We start from the raw sequence: 24,930 nt of genomic DNA on the forward strand, positions 1-24,930 counted from the left end.
TTCGGTGTTCCCCCATTCAAGTAGATAGGAGCTGCACTGACAGGAAATAGCCTCCCGAGAGCGTTCCAAAAATGGCCGACAGTGGACTGGCTTGTTAGAGACACTTTGATTCCACTCAGAATTTATGCAAGAAATAAGCTTTAAAGGTGCACTCAGTAACTTTTGTCTTTTTGTCGTGGATGTAGCATAATTTAAAATCAATAGTTTTCCATTTCAGATGCCATTGTAGAAATTTAGTATTCACAGTCAGCCATGATTACTTTAATCAATGAGTGAAAGAATCAAATAACAGGACGGTTACTGAGATTAAGAGAGTAGTATTCAACTGGTCATGTGATTCTAACATGGCAGCCCCCATGTGCGGACCCTCTCCATGTACAATAAAACAGCTTTTATAAGGTTACTTATATGACTGGAGTCTTCATTTAATGTGAGTGGTCATGATTTTGTACATATATTGCAAAATTACAGTTTGCGTATTTAGGAGTAAAAATGAGGAAAAATTACTGAGTTCACCTTTAACACACTAAACTACATTAAAGGAATAGTTCAACAAAAAATGAAAATTCTCTCAACATTTACTCACCCTCCTGCCATCTTGGATGTGTATGACTTTCTTTGTTCTACAGAACACAAACAAAGATTTTTAGAAGAATATCTCAGCTTTGTAGGTCCATATAATGAAAGCTCCAAAAAGCACACAAAGACAGCATAAAAGTAATCCATAAAACTCCAGTGGTTTAATCCACATCTTTTGAAGCAATCCAGTCGGTTTGGGGTGAGAACAATCCACAAAATAACTCCTTTTTGACTATAAATCTTGGCATCTGCAGTAGTTGTTGATCATGATTTCAAGCACAATTACACTTCCTAGCATCAAGCACTGGTGTAAATGAGTTTGAAATCATGTTCATGCCTAGTGACTGCAATGGCAAGATGGACAGTGAAAATTAGTTACATTTTGGTCTGTTCTCACCCAAAACCGGTCAGATAGCTTCAGAGGACATGGATTAAACCAGCAGTATGCTGCCTTTATGTGCTTTTTGGAGCTTCAAAATGTTGGTCACCTGCATTGTGTGGACCTTCAGAGCTGAGATATTCTTCTAAAAAAAACTTTGTGTTATTCAGAAGAAAGCAAGTCACACAATCTGGGATGGCATGAGTGTGATTAAATGATGAGATAATTTTCATTTTTGGGTGAACTATCCCTTTAAGTCTCTAAATAAGTTGAAACAATCATTGCATTAAAATATTTACATATTTTTTGTTGGTTCATAAAACTTTCATAGGAGCAATGGGCCTAATGGTTATTTACCTCTAAAAGTCCTGCAAAGACACCTGTAAACAAACACAAGCAAATTATACTGTAGGTGTCAGAAGCTGATTGAATAAATGCTGAAATAATGAAATCAGAAATATTTACTAACTCTCTCAACATGCAATTCTCAACCTGTAACAGGACATCCAAATGCCAGCTTATTTACACTGCCCTTTCAGCTGCCCTCAAATTCTATAACAACAGGCAGCTGAGTGGGCCAGTAGTTTCCTACACTAGTACTGGTGTGCTAATAACATCACTGGGAAATGGACATATATCAGATTTTAATAGTGCAATGATGTACATGTTCCACTGAATGTGTTTTAAATTATAAGTAGTCGAGTTTCAGGTTGTACCCATCATACATGCAAGCCAGAAGTGTTTTAAACAATGCATACTGTTGTTGAGGAGGCTACTTGATTTATCTTTGTTGTTATTTTAATGAATATGATTCATTATTAATGAATCATATTCATACAATAATTTTTCAAAGTGATTTTGCAAAGTGTTCTCTAAATATCGAAGTACGTCAACTTTTACTGTTCAGCATACTACTTTGTGTGAAAAACTGGTCTGATCTGGTTAGTGAAAATCAAAACTGCTAATACAGTTAATCTGTTGTGCCAATAATTTGACATGAGTTGGTGTCATATTTAAGGTAATTTACATACTTAGTGAGATACTCCTATTATATATTCATAGTGCATATGTAAATTTGAGAGTTTTTATTTTTGATCAAACTATGTATTTTTCCTCAAAATACAAGATACAACTAAATACTCAATCTAACATGAGAAGTGCATATCAAACTATTTAACATAACTTAAGCAATATAATATATTTAACATAAGAATTTATGAATAAGTAGAGCTGTCAGAATTAACATGTTAACGCATGTGATTAATTAAATATGTTTAACGTGCAGAATTTTCTTTAAGACGATTAACGTATTTGATTTACTGTTAGTAAAGTATAAACCAGCATAGACACTTGTTGGAAGGGTGGAACCTTTGCGACGTGTCCATCGTTACACACCACAAAAAACACAGCAGTGATTCAATGTCAGAGACAAAGTGATGAGGAAAGGAGCTCTTAACGCTATTTGATGTACAAAACCAGCCCAGATGGGAATTGTGATAGAAGTCAAGTATTTTTTTGCCTAAGTGAGGTGCATTTTAATTACCACAGAAGCACAGCAATTCTTAACTATCACCAAAATGCAGAATGAGACGTTTTTGTCTGCAAGCTCTTTTCATGTGGAGTTGAAAGCGCCTTGTGATGCTGGGGTTGATGCCCTGACTCGAATCATAAATGCGGCTTCATGATTGCTGTAACAAAGCAGATAGCCACAGTCTACCGGCGTATTAATATTGTGGATGATGAGAGTTTAAGAGATTTAATGTCCATTGCAATGAATATGCAACCTATGGGGAGATTAGTTCTTTTAATTACTCAAACTCCCACTTAGACTTTGGGAAACATTTAATGTTACTTGAATTGGTGCTATTTTAGTGCATTTCTATCTTTATACTGTGGAAGGCTTTGTTTGGAAAATGTTAAGGAATAATATTGTTACATATTGTTTAGTTTTCTTTCCTAAGAGTGAAATAAATGCATTTTGACAGGAAAAGAAAATGTATACTGTATAGTGTCAAATTTCAGCACTTTCAAAATCTGTGATTAATCACGATTAACTACAAATATTTTTTGATTAATCACAATTTAAAAAATGTATCGAATATATAACAGCACTAATTATAATTTATTACTTCTGATGTAGCAGGATGTAATTTGTATTACATTTTATTTGTGTCCTAAATCCTATTTGTAATTGTATCCTTGTGTTAGAACAAAAAGTACATCAAAAAATCCCAGTACGTTTAGACTTTAGAATTTTTCATTATTATATAAGATAAAGATGTCATCATCTTTATGGAATTAATTTAAATAACACATTTATAATACAAAATATTTGCCAGCACTGACAAAAATAACAATCCATTCCTTCTAGAAGTGGTACATAGATTGGCCTGCAGATCCATATACATTTAATGTATAATCAATGTTACAAAAAAGACAAATAGAAAAAAATGAAAGGGAGGACAGATGGGGGGGAAAAAAGTATACCACTAGATAGCACCATGCCAGCACTACAAACTGAGGTAATCTGCAGCATGAAGATTCAGCAACAATTTTGAATTGCTTCCTAAATTCCATTATGATAATATGACAATCATTGCACATTGACATTGTACAGAATTGGCCATTTTCCCATTCATGTACTGTATAATTATAACAATTGCTTAAAATGCAAGAATAAAAACACTATATATAAAATGAAATATATAATGAACATAATATCCCTTAATTATGTAGTGTTTCAAGAAGGTTGAATGGGCAGCAAAAACAGTTGTCTCATAATGTCTACAGACTATAGCCTAATACATTAAAAGCAAATGTTCTTTCAAAAAGTTTGTAAAACTGCTTCAGTTACAGTTATTCATCTTCAGTGGAAACATTGCAAAAGCCACGGATCAGGAGACAACAGCAGGTAGGAATTGATGAAGACAAGTGTGGGAAACTGAAACGTGAGAGGAATTTCTGATGAAGTGGAAGGGAAAAGGACACAGTCCTACATACTGTACACACAGACCATCCTGAGAAGGAAAAAGAGAGAGAAGAAACTAATCAGAGAAACAATAAAGATCAAGAACTAATGTCAAAAACATAATCTAAAGAAAAATGTATTTTTTCAAAATGCAATAAAATAAATGTTTAGAGTGTGTAAAATTACTAGAAGCCTAGAGTGGACAGCATTTTATATATTGTTTAATACTGCATTTGATAATTTACTGTATATCAGACACTAGCTATTGAAAGCACATTTTGCTACTATATATCTCAAAACAACAAGCTAGGAAGTTAAATATGAGAGTCAGAAACTCGAATACATCATAAAAATATTAAATATAATACTAGAAATGTATCAATAAAAGTTCCCACCCTTTTGATCAATGAATGTCAGTCATTCTTCCAGTGATTTGCAATTTCTGGAAATGTTTGGATTTGTAAAAATCCTTTTGATTCAGACTGATTCGCTAATCATTCATTCAGACGGATTCACTGTAAACCCTAAAGCTCAAAATAATTAATTGTTTTGAGTAGGGAAAAATTAAAATCATTAACATTAGTTCAAATAAATGAACCTTGATGAGTATTTAGAACTTTCTCTCTGTTTTGAGTTCATGAAACTTACACCTTTTAAGTAACCTGTTTTATTGTTTTGAGCAGAGCTGTAACCACAATATACTTTGAGGGGGACAATTGGTCCCTGACAATAATCAGATATGGCCAGATTGTCCCCGCAATATTTGATATCCTTGTTGCTGTTCTGCTGCAGTTCATTATGCACCGCTGTCTAATTGTCATTAAGTTGTTGCAGGAATAACATAATGGTTTAAAAAAGTTTCATTTTTACCATGCTCAGTAGTCTAACACCGCTCGTCAGTGTCATATGAGATAGCCAATCAAATCGATGAATGTAGGACTCAAGTTTAAGATGCTAAGCGGGAATCTCGTGGATTATTCCAGTGCCGCGCATAATCAAGCAGTTCAGGTTAAGAGTGTTAGTGTCATGTGAGATGTACGTAAGTATCTAACTAAACTTGCAATATTTTGACCACTGTTTTATGATTGAAATGTTGTACCGACCGACATTAATTTCCAAGGGTGCAAACTATTCACCATTTGGCGAAATTCGCCATTTTGAATTTAAAATATGTCATGTACACTGTGTGATTTGTATGTCATTCATTACTGTGAATGTGAAAACATTAACATTAAAATTCTCTTGACATTGTCTAAGAAAATTATCTATAAAAAAACACACACACACAGAGTGTCATCACCCTCAGATTAGAACTAGAACATGGTAAGACCTGTGACTTGTGACTTCTATTGTGATTTTAGATTTTGGCAAGGACAGTGTCATATATTCTTAATGCAAATATTATTAGGTAATAATTTAAAATCAATTTAAGACTTTTAAAATAATTTCTTTATGTCTTTAATTCTGAATTTTGTACAGCATCTCCTAAGAATCTACTTTTAAAAGAGACCATTTTATTTTGAGTACGTCTTGTCAGGCTTGTGCTCAAAAAATGAGCCACCAGTTAAAGGAGTGGTTCACCTAAAAATGGAAAATGTACTTTTACTCACTTACTAGGTCCTTGTGGTGGCACGGTTACTCACCTCAATCCGGGTGGCGGAGGACAAGTCTCAGTTGCCTCCGCTTCTGTGATAGTCAATCTGCACATCTTATCATGTGGCTTGCTGTGCATGACACCGTGGAGACTCACAGCATGTGGAGGCTCATGCTATTCTCCACGATCCACGCACAACTTACCACGCACCCCATTGACAGCGAGAACCACTAATGGCGACCACAGGGGGTTACCCCATGTTACTCTACCCTTCCTAGCAACCGGGCCAATTTGGTTGCTTAGGAGACCTGGCTGGAGTCACTCAGCACACCATGGATTCAAACTCACGACTCCAGGGGTGGTAGTTAGCATCAATACTCGCTGAGCTACCCAGGCCCCCAGCGTTAGGATTCTTGAAAATATTGTGTTAAGGTTCTACTGGGAGGAAAAAACAATGAGGGACAACTTGAGGGCAGTAAATAATTTTGTGTATTTTCTTTTTGCTAGCCAGCTGACACAGTCATGTCATTTTACAGATACATCAATGATGAAAAGAAATTCAAATTATATTCATCTTTTCTTTGAGACTGCACAAAAAAGAAAGAAAAGATGACTGAAACAGGCAAATTGCTATAAGTGCAGACACAGTGTTTGTCTTGTACTGTGTGAACTTTAAAAATGCATGTATCTTTTAAAACCAAAAATCAAGCCTTTATTCAGAACATTATTGCATTCAGCACCTTTTTCTATATTAAAGGGCCAAAGAGGACCATTATATTTGTTATAATGTTATATATTATATCAAAATATTGTTTGGCCAACAAATATTGTAATTGATAAACTGTATGAATTCATGACATTTAAAACAGCCTGCACTACCAAAAATGTGACAATATGACCCAATCTGACTTTCATCAAAAATACTTTCTCCTATAAGATCAACCTAAAACCTTATACCAGTGTAGTTTGATTATGTTTGTATGACAAATTGTTTGCTAAGTTCCTCATTTGTAAGTCACATTGGATAAAAGCATCTGCTAAATGACTAAATGTAAATGTAAAAAAGAATTCGCTCCCAAAATCGCTATGGAATTTTATGGCCAAATTTCTTTCATTGGTGGTGATAGCAATGCAATAGTCTAATATCTGTAATGTTCACATACAAAGTCCCTCTCTCGCTCTGTCTCTCTCTATAAAAAGATTTGACCCTGCTGCAGCTCGTTAGTCTTCTGATCGGCCCCAGCAGCTGTCATCCTACTGCCTCAGCACAACAAATACTTCACTCGCCTACTGACCTTTCCACACACATGGACATTCGCACAGTCCAGCTCACATTCACACAGATGCATACAGTCAAGTGCCGGCAATGCTTGGTATTTTCTATGATTCTGTCAATGTCGTGTTTAACACACCTTTGTCGTTTACTTTTTGTCTGTGTGAGGAGGCAAAAATCAAGCTCAAAAAGCCATGCAATTTTAGTTAATATACTTTAATGTAATGCAGAACGTTTACATTGAAAATACTATACACTGTCAGTATGTTTTATTTCCATAACAGTAATTATATGACATTTAAACGGATGGTATTACTCCTTCTACACTCTGCCTTAGCCAATGTGTTCCTGTTAAAAATGCAAATGTGAATAAATGTCATGTTTAAACACATACAATAACTACACAAAAACCTCAGAACTAACTAATCTCAAATGGCCATTCATGTTCACATTGATCAGCTCATGCAAAAGCACACACATGCATATTAAAGACAGTACAACAAGTACTTTGAGTGAGAACATTTTTCACACACTTTTGAGCTATGTTCGGAAAAGCATAATACCAAACTCGTACTATTTTTGTGGTATATAGTATGCATAATGTGCACAGTATTCAAATATTCTGTATGCATGGAGTAACCAGACAATCTACTACATTTCCTGAAATGTGCAGAATACAACAGACCCTTAGAAACACCCATAGATAAACAGACACAAAGGCCTGAATGTATGCCAATGTGTTCTGATTATGTTCACTTGTTTACCAAAGATCTATAACAAAAATATGGTGATAGTAACAATGTACTTTGGAGGGTAGAATTCACAAAAAATATTCAAATTTAGGATGGTTTTGAACAAAGTCTTTGAAACCAACATGAAAAACTTTGGAAGTATTTTGAAGACAAACGTCTTTGAAAAAGAAAAAGCATTAACAGTGCATTAACAGTGCATTAACATTAAATTGCAATTTAATATTTCTGGATATATAAGCTGTGAATATTTCAACTGAAAACATTTCACAAATTTCATCATTAAAAATCCAATAATAAATATTCACCTTCCAAAGTTTCCAAAATATATAATTTTTTTTGCCTCTTAAATTTCAGTGTTTAAAATTAAGTTGGAAATTCAACAGTATTAAGGCCTTTGCACCAAACGTTAATGTTCAGTGCAATTTCCTGATGGATTCCTAATGCCATTCTCACCTGGAGTGAACATTCGCGCCGAATCGCGCAGCGACAAAGCGAATCTTTTATTTACGGTGAGTGTGTTGTTTTTTTTTCTTTGTTCAGTGAAGAAAAGCCCTGACCAATAATATATAAGCTTTAGATCACGTGTCAGAAGCCATTGCTGTTACCAGAACCATCACAACTGATGGGGCTAAAACACAGAAAGCTATTCACCACTGACATTAAACACCGAAATCCTGAACCAGCAGTGAGGATGTATATTTCTTTTGCATTAAATGCCTTAAAAACTCAAAAATAAATAAATAAATATTGATAATAAAAAAATTTAGCCGCAAGCGACTATTGTCGGGGGCAAGCACATATGGCGAGATGACCAAAATAATCAAATTTGACAGAAAAGATCCTGTGGATGCTGTGGACAGCTATTTTGGTATGATATTTTACCTGCTTTGAGCAGTTGCAAAAATAGGATTTTCTTAAGTTATAGCGCCCCCTAGCATCAAAAATGAATAAAACTCGGCATGTTACCTCAGAGTGTTCTCTTGTCCATGTGTACAAATTTTGTTAAGTTTGAAAATTGTGCTCACAAGATGTAGGCTAATTAGTCATCATAGGCCACACCCAAAACATATTTGCTTATATCTTTGGAACGATTCGATGCATCAAAATTCTTTTGATTACTTTTTGTCAGGAGGGTCTGTAGATGATATATACCATGTTTCGTGAGAATCCAGCAAACGGCCTAGGACAAGTTCGAAATTGTTTTATTTTTTGAATAAATTGAAATTGTAAAAAGAAGTTTCTTGCGGAAATGGAAATTCAAGTAACCATATAATTGTGGGGTACTGGTGGATTCAGAGAAGCTACAAATTTGTATTGTAGCCTATACGGTTCCGGAGTTATGAGCAAAAATGCAAATTAGCTAATTTTACCGCCACCGTGTGGCCGATTGTCACAAAATGTGATATGCGGCTTCAAATTGACACCCTGCTTGTATATAGTAATTTCCGTAACCCTTGGCCATTCCCAATACAAGTTATACGGTGTTGAAATTTTATTGGCCATTGGCGGCATTTGGCCATTTTTGTTCATTTGTCGAATACATTTTTTTAGAATATGTTAGCATTTGAACCAAAGAAGATGCATATTTAGTTTGAACTTTGTCGATCAAACGGCTGCAAAGTTACCACAATTTTTTAGTTGTTGTACGAAACTTTGCTGACATTTTCTAAATATCCTATTGACTACGTGTACCGAGTTTGGATACGTTTGGAGTTTGCGTTGAGTAGATATTGATCAATTACTCAAATCGAGTTAAACCGAAGGAATTGTATCATTAATATCTTCAGAATAATTTGACGTATCAAAATTATTTTTATAACTTTTTGTCAGGGGGATGATGTATACCAAATTTTGTGCCGATCGGACAAACGGTCTAGGAGGAGTTAGAAAAAGTAGGTTTTTTAACAAATTCAAAATGGCAGAAAAAATTAAGAAGGAAGTGAAATCGGAGGAATCAGAGGAAAAAAATATTTTTATTCTAGCCGTTACGATTGCAGAGATATGAGCCAAAACGTAAAAGTGTATAATAGCATCACCTAGGGTCAGATGGGTGTGCGTTTGTGTGCCTGAGTAGTGGGGGGGATTTGGAACCTTCCTGCCAAGTTTGGTGTCTCCATGACTAACGGTCTCTGATGCCCAGACACTTTTAGGGCAGAAAAGAAAATAAGAAGAAAAATAAGAAAATCAGTACAATTACAATAGGGTTCCAGCAGCTTCGCTGCTTGGCCCCCTAATAATAAGAAAATCAGTACAAATACAAGAGGGTTCCAGCAGCTTCCTTACTTGACCCCCTAATAATAATAATAATTAATATGGGTTCTCTTAACATGTAAATGATATTGCTGCATCACTGCCTTGCATCCCCCTTTTAAAAATGATCTGATCTTATGTGGATTTTTTTCATAATTTATTCCAGCTGCATTGTTTTTCTTTTGCATTTAATCTTATTTTTTGCAGTTCTCTTATAGCTTTAATAAACATTGCTGCATCTTTGCCTTTGTATCACTTTTTTAATAAACAACTTTACGGTTCATAAGTGTTTTTCTTCGCCAAATATTAATAATATTAATACTATTGCTGTTACTTGCACTGTACTCTGTGTGCCTTTGAATACCAAATACCAAATCGTTATTGCTGTGCTATTTTTAATAGTCGTTAGCAGCATTAAAGCATCTAATAATGGGTCAGCAGAAGACAGGTTTTGTTGGGTGAGATCTGTGATTTATTGCTTGCATTCTTGGAGCATTTAAATTTCACATGCAGGATTTTGAGCAAATATAACACAAACAGATGTATATGGCAATAAGATACAGTCAAAGATTTGTTTTAACAGTCATAATTAGTGTACATTATGCAATGATTTTAAACAAATGTACTTAACACAAGTGTATATACAGTAAGCGTGACAGTGGCATATAATTAATATTGTTCCAAATTATAACGTTTTAACCATTACACCATTTTTTACACTCGATTATTTATACTCACCCCTCAGACAGTGTATTCATGACAATACTGTCATGTTGTCCAGCAGATGAACTGAAATAGATTGTGAAATGTCTCGAAAGTTTTCTTTCTCGTTGAGCAAATCAGCAACACACTCGTCATTGCTGCTTCAGCTGGTAGAGAGATGCGTTATATTTTTATGATCTGCTCGCTAGAGAATCGTTTGCTTTTGTCAAGTCAAGTGCACTGATATACTGTATATATAGAACTGGATCACTGATGCAGAGTTAAACTGCCAGCAGGAGGTGAAGCCACCGGAAGTGTTTGAGCGGCCATCTTGGTATGCCCAAACTGCCATTGGCATCAATGACTGACAGGCGAAAACGCCCCCGTTTCACCGTCTCCGACTTGTGAATAAGACAGTTGCATTTCGCCCCCTTTTTAGTGACAATCATGTTACATTTTTTAATTTGCTCGTTATGGATATTACTCATTACAAGGGAGAAGATATAGGCGGATTGTGATGTCAGAGCATTCACATGCCCCGGTGTTCAGCCTATCAATGCAGCACAGCGATCACCAAAGGAAATGGGCAAACTGTCCACAAGTTGTAATGTAAATATGAAAATCTGTAATATTTGCTTGTTTGGGGTGACAATGTGTCCGTTTGCCTCGGAGGGTCCTTAAAGTCAAACCGGAATTTTTAATTCGCCTAAATTGCCCGGGAATTGGCTGTTTTCATATTAAAGTGCTCACTGTTGTCATAAATTGATGCATGCCTTAAATTACGTGTTCGATTGCCATTTAAACCTAGCGTATCAGTTTAATTTTAACCAGCTTTGCTTTGCGTGTCTCCCTCAGGCACTGCGCGTGAGGGAGAGCGAGTGCGCGCTCTTATTCAAGTGACCGCGAGAAAAAGGCACTTTTTGATGAAAACATAAAACAAGTAACTCTGAACAAACACTTTGATGTTCACAATAAATAAGTCTGAAAATGTCTGTTTGTATCTAACCTCAGTTTCAGTGAACTTGTTTACATTCAGCTGATCTGTTCGCTGATGAAGTTTGTTAGAGGTAGACTGTTTGATATAAATACACATAACTCGCTAGAGCTTTCAAGATACAGAACAAATCTGTGTTTGTGTAGGACGTTTGCGTTGTAGGGATGTGCATGCAGATTTCAGATATAAAATCGGTGATTGAATGATTAATGTTTACTCGCTGAAATGAGATGATTTCCTATTAAGTTAATAGGGACAATGGAACGTTTGGGCATAGCAATATGGCGGCGCAGTGGCTTCACTTATATGACGTCATGAGCAATCCAGTTCTATATATATCAGTGGTCAAGTGGTTATTTATTCTTACCCGGTGATGGGCAGAGGGTGGACCAGCGTGCTGATGCACAATCTTCACTTGCTGCTACTATGCTTTACCACTGTTGAATTTCCTACCAAATTTTAACCACTGAAATTTTAGAGGCAAATTTGCAAAGCGAAATAGAATGAACAGAATATTACCTGTCGAATAATAATGATGGGGAAAAAACAGAATATTTTGGAACTGAACTTTGGAAGGTTAATATTTAGCATTAAATTTGTAATGATGAAATTTTGTGCAAAATGTTTTCAATTGAAATATTCAAAGCTTAAATATACAACCACATGAAGCTGCTTCCCCAAAAATGCAAGCACTATTAATGCAATGCATTTATTTTTCAATTAGTGCAATTCAGCATGCTTTTTGTTCCACAGACATTTGTCATAAATATACTTCCATACACAGTGTGCTTTGAGAATTTGAGAACTACAGTATATGGGCAACCTTAGATTACTATACATAGATGTATAATGCAGTGATTACTTACATTCAGTTATCTATGCTCCACCACAAAGCTCATGGTTGTCCCATCAAAGGAGGGAGGGGCAACTATACGGGCACCTTGCTGTGATGTAATACTAATGACAGGTTTGGTGCTGTTGGTTGCTGCCGGGCCTGGCGGTATCAGATACATGCTGCCCGTCTCGACCATGTCCTCGCCCTCTGAGAAGGTGGAAGAGTGAGACTGGGGATTTGGGTGTGGTGGCAGCAAGGTTGAGGGATAGACCAGGTAGGTAGGTGGATAAGCTGCCGCAGGACTGAGGGTAACTGGGGAGATGGACATGGGCACTGGGGGGACTGATAAAGGAATGTCCAAGTACTGACCACTCTCCGGATGGTAAAACCGCTGAGCGGCTGGCTGCATGAGCACAGGGGTTTCCACTAAGTAATACTGGCCCGTGGTGGGGTCCAGAAGCAGCTTACGCTGAATGTGGGCGGGTGGGGGCTCTGCAGGAGGTGTGAGGCAGAGTACCTGGGGTTGGGCAGCAGGTACAGCGGGCGTGGCGTGGTGATATATCGTGGCCGTCTGACTCTCTGGGGACCAAGACTCGATTGGTGAGCATTGCAAAGGCTGAAGGGGAGGTTTTGGGTGATGCATAAGTTTGGAATCAAAAGCTTGAGTTTTAACAGGGATGGTTAGGTAATCGTCAGAGTCTGAGTGCGGAGGCTGCTGGTGCTCTGAAATAGAAATCCTGTCTTTACCTGTGTCCTCACTTTTTACTTTAGGAGGACAGATTTTCAATGACAAAGGCACTTTATGAGATTTAAAAGAATAGTCCTTGCTAGAAAACATTTGTTGAGCATGTTCATTCACTGTGTTTATATGGGTAGGTGCTTTGGGGTTGAAAGAATCTGCCCTTTGGGCTACAAATTTAGCTGCTGGAATACACATTTTATCCTCATCCATCACCACACCTGCATAAGAGGCTGTGGCCGAGCCAGCGAGTTTCTCATTGTCCGCTTTTCCATATTCGTTATCATAGTCCGTTTTGGTCGCCACTCCTTGCTCCTCTCGCGTGATTAGGGACAGGACGTGACTGTCCGTTATTGGTCGCGGCGCTTGCGTTTTGCGCTTCCATTCGTTCCTATCAAAAACGTACAGCTGTTCCATGGTTTTCACAGCTGCCTTTAACTTTTCAAGCGCTATTTGATTTTTGACTTTAGATTCCGGTTTCTTCTCGCTGGCGGCTACTACTTTTTCCGCTTTTTGTTTTGCCGTTTTGGCATCGATTTTTAAGCTAAACTCTTGCTGTTCAGCCAAAGGCTGCTTTGCGCACGGGACTCTTTTAAAAGCACATTCCGATGTCAAACTCTCGCCCTCCTCGCGTTTAGAGGCCAGATTTACAGGCTCACTGGGTTTTGTGGCACTGTTTGTGTTCACAGACTGACATTTTATGACCATTGGTGTAGGAAGCGGTCCCCTTTTTAAAGGTTTGCTCCCCTCGCGTAACGCTTCTGCCGTGGTGTTTTCCAGCGCTACAACCCGGTATGAGCTTTTAACCAATTTACGCACGTCTCGAACCTGGTGAATAGGAGTCTGGAACTTACATTTACTATCTCTGATATCCCTAACCATAAAATGCGGTACTTTGTCAGATATGGTTAGGCTTTTAGACTCGTTCGTCACCTTTTTGGGGCTGACGTTGCAATGTATGTTAGGAGTTAATAGGCTGGCGATGTTAAACTGATTGCTTTGGTTTTCTTTGACACTTCGAAGGCGTATTTTGATTTCGGGCGCTTTTTGACACTGTGAGGTTTTATATTTGTCCGCAGAGCACTGAAGCTGGCCTGAGTTTAGTTGTCCGCACCCTCCCCCGTCAAGATCTCCAGTCACTTTCAGATTATGTAATGAAATCCCGGCCGCTTCCTTTTCATTAGGCATAAGCTGCGAGCTAGGGACATACAAGTGAGACATCTTAATCATCTTACTATTCTCGCCCTCAACACATTCACTGCTTTCCATCACGGGTGTAATTGAGGTGTTTGGCGGGGTCTCCTCCAGTGCGCACTTACATTCTCCATCACCGTTAGCTTTAGATTCTTCCTCCTCATCTTTCCAGGTTTTGAAAGCACTTTTTTCACTAGGGGTCAGGGGAGTTTTTAGGGCGTCGCCTGGGTCACAGGGTGACTCAGCAGTCTGGGAACACGGGTTCTCTTGTGACTGGTCATCTCTGAGGTCCTCTGGGGTTTCTGATGTCTGTCTTTGCACAATCTCTTTTTCTTTCTTAGCTTCTTGATCCTTAGATTGAGCGCACAGTGGTGCGCGTATTTCTCTTTCTATTTTACGCTCTTGCTCAAACTGCATTTTCTTGGAGATTACGTTTTTCAAAAGACTAGAGGCAAAGATGGCTTTCTTGTGGGAATCTTCCAAGGTGTCAGCCGTTTCACGGGGCTGACTTTCTGTTTCACATCCCAACTTGCTTGCCATGACGTCAGGTGTGGAACGTGACCTTATGGCATTCAGTGCGCGTTTTGCGCGCCTCTCGCGCGCAGGTATGCCTGCTCCGACATTGCAGCTGAAATTCAAGGTTTCAGTTAGTGTTAAGGTTTCACTGACACCTGGTTTGCTTAGTATCTCTGTTTTCTTAGACGACCCAGAGGACGCCTGCTGAGGGTTCAAGTTATTTTTCAGCGACAATATTTTAGTTTGTGGGTGTAGCGTATTAGTATGACCCAAATCTTTCACGTTTTTACACTCGGCGCTTTTATTCCCCTCCAAAAGAGGCGAAGAGTTCTTGCGCGCCAGCTTGTTCTGCTCGCGTCCCTGTGTCATGCTGCTGTAATTCAAGTCGACGAAAGCAGACCATTTGTTAATACTCAGTCCGTGTTCTGACATTGAGGACTCACTCGAGCTGCTCAAATTTATTGCATCAAAGTAAGGACACGCCAGACTCCTGAAGGACCGGGCGGTGAGATTGCGCACCTCTTTATCGGCGTCATCCAGTTCACTAACGGAACTGGACGCGCCACTGGAATATTCGTTAATGTCTTTACCTCTCAGTTTGCTCGCTAGGTGTTGGCGACCTGGAGGTGGGATGAAGTAGCGGTCATACGGGGTCTCGCTTTTGGAGTCAGAGCTTCTGAACGAATAATGACCCCGCTCACCCGCGCGTCTGGTGTGAAAGCGGACATTCTTCTCTTCTAGGACAGCGGCATTGTCGTTGATAGCCCGCGAGGACGCTTTGATTGATAGCTGAATATGTCCTGCCGAATTTCTGCGGTCGTGTTGGATCTTACTCGCGCCTTCATCCGAGCTGGCGCATTTGTCGGATTCGTAAAGTTCACTCTCGGTGCTGACCAGCGCACCAGTGTCGGAGAGCTTCGCTGCGCGTAAGGTGTGCTGAACCTTATTGCTCTTTGACTTGCTTTGAATTCTTCCAAGCGTCGTCTCGTCGCTGTCAAATGACGCGTAATCAACAAATGAATACACTAGATTATCATCCTCGAAATCCCAGCAGGATCCGCGGCCAAACTCGTAATCCACATCGTGATCCAACTCAGTTAGCTGAATCTCGTGCGTTGTTATGTAGCGGGACTCTGCGTCCGCCGCGCTCGTGCCATCTTTTGATTCGCAGCGGCTGTTCAAGTACATGTCCGTGTACTGTAACTCCTCCGTTTCATATTTGGGATTTTCGGGTTTTGCATTCGTTTCGGCATCCTTATTATTAACCTCATCTCCTGGCAAGTCATCCTCCGAAGGAACATTTATATGGCGTGCGCGCTCTCCATGAAGTCTCTCAGAATAGCACTTTTCAATTCCGACGTTATCCGCGCGACTCTCGTTTGATGGACTTTTATCAGCATATTCGTTCCCTACTCGCTCTCCAGGACTCTTAATCCCGGAGCCGGACGTATCGCCTTTACATTTAAATATGGCCAGTTGGTTTCCTTCGCCTGTGAAAGTGACTTTTACCGTCTTTGTGCTATCCGTCTTCATGTCCACCGGATTGCCCAAGTCTACATAATTTGTTTCGTTGTGATCGCCACCGTTGCATTGCTCTTTCTTGTTTTCCAGCGGCTTTTTGAACGGTCCGGTGTCCTCTCTGCTCGCGATGGCCGTTTGAAGTGTCTCCATCTGCTCTTAACGGCGTTCCGCACGGAGATCAATGGTGTTGTCTATGACACCGGACCGCAGTACGGATTGCACGAGTGAGTGCACTGGAACTGTGAGCGAGGGAAGACACTGTGATGATAGAGGGAGGGGAGAGAGAGAGAGAGAGAGAGAGAGAGAGAGAGAGAGAGAGAGTGGGGGGGGGGGGGGGGGGTGCTCTACCTAAACACAGGCACGACCTCTTGCTAACCCCCGGATATCTATAGTGTAATTGGTACGCTACAATTATGCGTATCACTAATCACACTCATAATAATGACAATCAACATGGTTTTACATCGTAATTCATGATGACTAGATCTAATTGCCATTTGAATTAATATGGTGTAGGCCTATTCAAGCATGAATAGACATGATGTCATACTGTACAAAACACACCGGTCTATTGTAAGCGCGCCTCCCAGAAGCGCATAAACATACACATAACGCTTTCGAAACATTTGTTGTCAACTGAATGTTATCAATGTCCGCCTCTGGCCCGCGACAGCTGCACGCTAGTATTAGAGCGAATGCCTTGCTGCCAACCACACAGAAGGCCAGTTGGCCCTGGACAAGAGACATGAGAACCGCAGGCCAACAAAGAAAGAGAGAGCAGAACAACTGCGGAGGTGTGAGGGACATGAGTACGTCTGAACGCACCGCCACTGTCCAGACGGAAATCAAGATGCCATCCAATAAGAAAAAAGGCTGTAAAGTATTTTAATAACTATACTAACTTTTAATAACTTATTGAAATAATCTTTTCAACAGCTGGAAGAAGCTGGCAAGGAAGAGGATGGTGATGTCCAGCTCTTTCACGCTGTGCATATAGCCTTCAAAACGCATTGTGATTCGGGACAATTTAGAAACGTATAATAATTATGACAATTTAAATTCTGATAAATAAATATTAAATAAACAGGCCACATTGAGTCAAAAGACCAATTGCATAAATGCTTGTTTTATCTATAGCACATATAATTATTATATATATATATTTTACATTTAATACATATTTTTTTGTAAATTTTATTCCATTATTCCAATATTATCCTATGTTTGTAGTAACTTTTAGGTAAGTAAGCGAGTATAATAAAACCACACTGGGATAGGCCTATAGGCATAGTCAACTAGCCTTTAATGAATTTTTAACCGAATTGGACAAGGCAGTATTTTTTTCATAAAAGTTAGGTTGCATTTTAGGGCAAGTTTTACAATTTGACGTAATTCATTAATTACAATTTCTGTTGCCAAAACCAGTATATACATATATATATATATATATATATATATATATATATATATATATATATATATATATATATATATATTTGCATACCGTTTGCGTTTATGCTGTTTTGTTTAATTATTACTGTTGGAATATTAATACTTTTTAAATTCACATATGTTGTGGAAGATTCTTCTTTACTTTAGATTGTATCTCATATTTTCTATATATATATATATATATATATATATATATATATATATATATATATATATATATATATATATATAGGTAGCCTATGTCTATTCTTCTCAAATCAGTGTCAATAAATAGGTTCTCATTGTGAAAACTTACCCCATAACAACATCATCCACTATAGGGTGCAGTGTAAAAGGAATTGTATTCTTTTTTTCCAGGGCAATAACAGATGTGTAATAGTCTATAGGTAAAACATAAAATAAAAAGAAATATATATATATATATATATATATATATATATATATATATATATATATATATATATATATATACACACACACACACACACACACACACACATTTTATTATATAGAATTTTATTTTACATTTTATATATCATTTTTAATGCATTATAGCTTTTATGTAGCTGAGACTTGTTAATGAAGGTTCCTACACAAAAACTGAATTTCTTAAAAATAAACTTAACCTGTGAAATATTCAGAAATATTCTGGAGTACACCAGCCCTGGGCTACCCTGCATAATAAATAAAACATACGTCATTAGTTCATGTGCATTTAAATAATTTGAAATGCCAACACTTTAATTTAGCCTTTATTCTATATATATATATATATATATATATATATATATATATATATATATATATATATATATATATATAGGTTACTCATATCTGTATGTACATAAATGGTTAAGCATTTTTGTTTGTAAGCAGAATGTACAAACAAAGTAATTAAATCGAACAGAAAATACAAACTTTTGCAATAACTGAGAAGAGGCACTAATAATGATTTATGACTTCCAGATATCACTAGGCCTCAATAAGACATTAAGTTCTTTACAGTGATTTTACCACGGCGATGAGTGGCTATTACTTATTAGTAAATGGATGCAACAGCAATACGATAAACCAAAAAGAAAAGAAACCAATCGCCAAATAAGCAATTTAATTTAATATTAAATGAATAGTTAACCCCAAAATGAAAATTCTCTCACCATTTACTCACCCTCATGTCATCCCAGATGTGTATGACTTTCTTTCTTCCTTATAAAATACATTTACATCGTCTTATCTTTGTATTTTTTTCTGATTTGCATATTGCTTAAAGGGATAGTTCACCCTAAAATGAAAATTCTCTCATCATTTACTCACCATCATGCATCACAGATGTGTATGACTTTCTTTCTTCTGCTGAACACAAACAAAGATTTTTAGAAGAATATCTCAGCTCTGTAGGTTCATACAATGCAAGTGAATGGACTTTTTTTAGGATAAATCTCCAATTTCACTTTCACATTCTTTTGTTTTTGGTGATTCAGATTCTTTGTGCATATCACCACTTAATGGGCAGGGAGGAGAATTCATATTAAAAAAGGACTTAAATATTGATCTTTTTCTTACCCTCACCTATCATATTACTTCTGAAGATTTTTATTCTGCTTTTATGTGCTTTTTGGACCTTCAAAGTTCTGGCCACCATTCACTTGCATTGTATGGACCTACAGATCTGAAATATTCTTCTAAAAATCTTCATTTGTGTTCAGCAGAAGAAAGTCATACACATCTGGGATGGAATGAGGGTGAGTAAATTATGAGAATCTTTTTTTTTTTTTTTTTTGGGGTGAATTATCCTTTTAATAATAATTACAACAATAAGCAATTTTGATCAGTTCTAACTGTACGGTAGATAATATAATATATTAATATAATAACCTACATGATTGGTGCATTAATAGGCCAATAGAACTGATGTATTTTCACTGTTTAGATTGAAGAATAGTTGCAGAATAATAGTTGAGAAATGTGAGAATTTTAAGAGTTGAGAAGTTCATGGAAAAATGTAAGCCTATCAACACGGGGAAAGAGGTGAATATTCAAAAGTGCTCCAAGCTGCATGTGCACCACCCCAGTCAGCAGTAAATCTATCCTACAGGGAGCTGTGGAGGAGCCGGGTACAGGGCTATTTAGGACACCCGCTGTTATAACCCAAAGCACTTGTATACGGAGTAAATGGGCCCGCCCTCATCTCATGTATTACCATCATGTGTTAGAAAAGCTGAGAGATGGGTCTGACAGTTGTTTATCTAATGCACAATGGTAATGGTTTTGAGTGGTCGTATTCACACCAGCTTGCAAACTGCTTACAAACTTGTAGGTGTCCGAATTTTTAACGACCTCCACAAAGCAGATAAATTTAGGCAGCTATTTAAAATGTGGACGCCACTCACGCAAGCACCTCCAGATCAGTTACTCACAGAGGGCCATATAAAACAGCAGGTGGCAAATCATGAGTGCCATTAATCAAAACACAGACATTATCGTGGTATGTCCTTCTCTCTTTCTCACTCACTCTGCTGTGCTGGTCTTTCACCCTTCCGTTGACCCCAAAGGTCAATACATGTTATAGGACATTATCAGCTGGGTTAAAGCAGCACAGACAGTAAACCACTGATCAACCAAAAAGCAGCAGTGGTACAGCACAAGGTACATGTAGACAGGGTTGGGGGGGTTACTTCTGAAATGTATTCCACTACAGATTACAGAATACATGCTGTAAAGTGTAATTTGTAACGTATTCCATTAGATTACTCAAGGTCAGTAACGTCTTCTAAATACTTTGGATTACTTCTTCAGCACTGGTAGATTTTTTCACTTGTTTTGACTATAAAAACTCTGCCAGTACAGTAAGACAAAATACACATGTTAAAAATACATTCTCTGAAAAACCAAAATATCTTATGCAGTGTTGTTTCTAAAACAAGATAAATCAAATTGATCCTGTTTTAAGGATTTTTAGATATTTTTACAGGAAAACAATAAAAAAATTATTATCAAGAATACGATTTTTGCCCTAATATCAAAGGTCTTCCTAGAAAAAAAGAAATTATGATCGAACATTAATTTTCTTGATAAAAAATTATGATCGTGCCTGGTAACATGTGCATGTAAAATGGCTAGAAATAGCATTTTAGCTTAGCATAAAGCTGACAATTTACACAAGGTTTATTTCTATTTCTTCTGCTCCAAACTTACATTCATACGAGCAGACAGAGAAATAAGTTTGAAGTAACACATCATAAAAATATTTCACTGCTGTTCAAATGCACTTTGGATCGCATCATTTATATGTATAAATGTTTTCCATCTGAAAGGACTAAATATTACATGAAACAAATGACAATAAAATGCAAAGTAATCTCTTCAGTAATCAAAATACTTTTTGAATGTAACTGTATTCTAATTACCAATGATATAAATTGTAACTGTACTGGAATACAGATACTTATATTTTGTATTTTAAATACGTAATACCGTTACATGTATTCCGTTACTCCCCAACCCTGCATGTAGACCATGCATGTAAAATGTAATAAGCTGTGCTCATGATAATATTAAGCTACTGTAAGGTGCACAAATCAGGCAATGACAAAATGTCTATTGCCTTTGACTGTAGATGAACTATAAAGTAATGTAAGTGTGTGTAGAAAGGCCTTCTGGTCTATTATTATGGTTGTGATTCCAACTGCACAATTTAGCAGGCAGCTTGCCACATGTCCCTGTGTGCATTAGTTGGGTCAGTGTCAGTGATGATTAGAGTGCGGAGGGTTTGATTTCAAAACCGCTATGCTGAGACTTCACAATCAGGTCATAAGAATGCACTTGGCATAAGAACAGGAATAAAATTCACCTTCATTTAAGAAGCTTATCAAACTTTAACCAATAAATTCATTAGCCATTGTGATGTAAAAACTGTCAAATAACTTCACATTCTTAGTATGTCCATAGTTTACATAAGTTTGAGGACACTGGATAAAACTTGATAAAAATTATTATGCACTTCATATACTCAATAAGAGTTAAATTTACGGTCTGAAGCAGAACATTTATGGTCTAAACATGTGGCTTATAAATGAACAGCTCTGTGGGTGCATCTCATGAAAACATGTCCAGGTCAATTTTCAATCAAAAAAACAGTTTTGCACGAATTTTCCATTATTAAATTTGCATGAATTAAGTTTTTTGCATGTTGACATAATTTTGACATTTTACTTTGGAGTTTTTATTTTATTTTATTCCCAGTAGTGATTCTCCTTACATTTTAATTACTGTAATTTACATAATAAATTTTAATTCCAATAGTTTACCCAAAAATGAAAATTCTCTTATCATTTACTCACACTAATGCCATCTCAGATGTGTAAGACTTTCTTCTGCTGAACACAAACAAAGATTTTTAGAAGAATATCTCAGCTATAGGTCCATACAATGCATGTCGACAGGGATCAAATCCATGTCTTTTGAAGTGATATTATAGGTGTTGGTGGGAAACAGATCAACATTTAAGTCCTTTGTTTACTATAAATCTCCACTTTCACTTTCATGTCCACATTCTTTTCTTTTGTTTTTGGCGATTTGCATTCTTCGTGCATATCGCCACCTACTGCGCATGGAGGAGAATTAATAGTAAATAAAGGACATAAATATTGATCGGTTTCTCACCTACACTTATCATATCACCTCTGAAGACCTGTATTTAACCACTGGAGACATATGGATTACTTTTATGCTGCCTCTATGTGCTTTTTTTAGCTTAAAAGTTTTGGTTCCTGTTGACTTGCATTGAATGGACCTACAGAGCTAAAATATTCTTCTAAAATCTTTGTTTGTGTTCAGCAGAAGAAATAGATACACATCTGGGATGGCATAAGGGCGAGTAAATGATGAGAGAATTTTCATTTTTGGGTGAACTATTCCTTTAAAGGCAGTACAACAAGTACTACTACTATGATGTATAAATACTTTACCATTGAAATAATATACTGTATCTTTCTTGCGTAAGGGCATTGAGAATGGGCGGGGGAGGGGTGGATAGTTAATTGTAATGAATATAATGTCACAATACAAAAAATATTAATGGTCCTAAAATAGGCTTAATTTTCTTTAAGCAAAATATAAATATTTCTTATTTCTTATGTATTCTTTAGGTGTGAAACATGACCAAGACAAATTCTTGATAGGTTTCATGAGATTGCATGTACTTTACATAGATGCATGTACATATGCTTACATATAATACATATAGCACATATGTATTTTTAGTATTTTAACAGTAAACTAAAAGGGTGGTTATAGGAAAATTCTACTATGTATTTTCTTAGTTGTAGTCACAATATCCTTTGGTTGGTCGACACTTAAAAAAAAAAAACAACCAAAAAAAAAAAAAAAAAAAGCAGCAAACAAGATATAGGGCTAACATCAATAATGTCAGCAATGCAAGGCATCTGTAACCCTGCCCCTGTGGACATTATATGACAAAATGAACACAACACATTCACTCTCTTACATACACACAAGATTCCAACAGCAAAGTGATAAAAGTGGGAATGTGGTCACTGGTCTGGTCTCTTAACATATGGGGTCAGTCACTGAAGAATTATATGCGTGTTTGTGGTCATTCTGACATTAAATTATAAAAGCTGATAATAACCATTCAATATAAACATAGAACAGAGTAGAAAAATAGCTTTTGCTTATATGTCTAAAGTTTATTTCAAATACAAGAGGTCCTTTTTACACAACTTTTATAGACTAAGTTCATTACTTTTTATCCAACAGAAATGATCTACTCCACATCTGGCATGCTTTGTTGAAGGTGAGTTGTGAAAAAGAGTGACAATGAAGGAATGAGTGTGTTTGTGCTCTTAGTGAGTATGGGAGGATTGATACTTTAAGTGGTCACACAGACAGACTGAAACAGAACTCTGTGAGAGAATTTCTCAGTAGCTGCATCACCCCACAAATGAAATCATCAGTATCCCTCGGCGAACAAACAGGCACTGAACTTCATGAGGTAGAAGACTGAGAAATTAGATTATGTTTCCAGTTTTAACTCTGGAACAGTTTGGTGCAGCTGACATTAACATTATGGTGTGATAATGTCTGATAAATAGTAGTTGTGTTCTTTATGTTAAATATGCAGTTGATCGGGTACAATATATTTCATTTGTTTTTTTCCTATATGATTTCACGGGTATAGAGTATGCTCAACATTCTAACAATATTAAGGTGTTCTCCTTAAATTCTGTCCAAGAACACAACCATACACCTTTTCTAGTTTTTGATGACCGTTTTCTGAATATAGCAGCTCTACGGTGACCTCTTGTGATGAAATTCATGGCAGCATACTCTAATCTCCAAAACACTACTATAATGCTGACAGTTCTCAACTTGTCCAGAAGCCAAAAAAGGCAACAGCTAACAAGAGGCTACTACTTGGTTCACAAAAACGTCTCTTTATCGAAGTTCAGAAGTTCAAGCCATCCATTCATGGAAACAGATGCAAACCCTTGATTACTGGATTGAGAGCCAAGAGAATGTTACTGTTGGAAGGAGGACCAGAAACAAGAAGATGGTCATCAGGTTTACTCTTCAACTTCAAAATGGACCCTTCGTCTTCCCTGAGCAGTAGCCACCACGGCAGCAAGGAGTTAAAGACAGATTTACATTTTCTCAAAAGTGAGTTCATATCCACAGGTGCGACAAACCTAGCTCCTCAGGGCCGTACTCATGCTGGTGAATGCTGATATCCTTCTTTAACATACTGCTCCTCACCGCCAGCCTCAGCTCTGAAAGCCAGATGCAGATTGAGTGCAATGCATAAATCAAAAATGTGACCAAATACGGTCTCATCATATTCATCCTTTTAATGGTGTGCTAAGTTGCTTTGTTTACAGAGTCCGCCCACTCTTTCAGTTGTCTTGGTTCCAGAATCCAGAGGTATTTTTCCCATTCATTTTTCCACAGGGATATCATAAAAGAGTTCTAAACTAAACCAACCAGATCTTAGGTGAATCAAAACAATGCAAACTTTGATTTGATGCAAAAAAGTTTTTAAAAATCAGATAAAAAGAGAAGGAACAAGACCGTACACCATCTTACATGAGGGTATCAGCTACAATCCCATGAAGCGTTGGGAATGACGTAATCAAATAAAAAACTAAAGAAAATTGTAAATAATTG

At 37.1% G+C, this 24,930-nt stretch overlaps 1 protein-coding gene across 1 annotated transcript; it reads right to left on the reverse strand.

Annotated features, from left to right (window-relative positions):
* Positions 1-430: 430 nt before the first annotated feature.
* Positions 431-16,446, reverse strand: LOC127443582 (uncharacterized protein C4orf54-like). Its single transcript, XM_051702258.1, has 2 exons — positions 12,358-16,446; positions 431-3,975 (listed from the first exon to the last, which is right to left on the reverse strand). Exon 1 carries the CDS (start codon positions 16,444-16,446, stop codon positions 12,364-12,366), a length of 4,083 nt encoding a protein of 1,360 aa, XP_051558218.1. The 3' UTR covers positions 431-3,975; positions 12,358-12,363.
* Between the last annotated feature and the right edge of the window lie 8,484 nt (positions 16,447-24,930).

The sequence above is a fragment of the Myxocyprinus asiaticus genome, chromosome 7 (assembly GCF_019703515.2).
Source record: "Myxocyprinus asiaticus isolate MX2 ecotype Aquarium Trade chromosome 7, UBuf_Myxa_2, whole genome shotgun sequence".
NCBI classification, from domain to species: domain Eukaryota; kingdom Metazoa; phylum Chordata; class Actinopteri; order Cypriniformes; family Catostomidae; genus Myxocyprinus; species Myxocyprinus asiaticus.

Coding starts and splice junctions, on each gene's coding strand:
- LOC127443582 (XM_051702258.1), bottom strand. CDS start 16,446: ATGGAGACACTTCAAACGGCCATCGCGAGCAGAGAGGACACCGGACCG.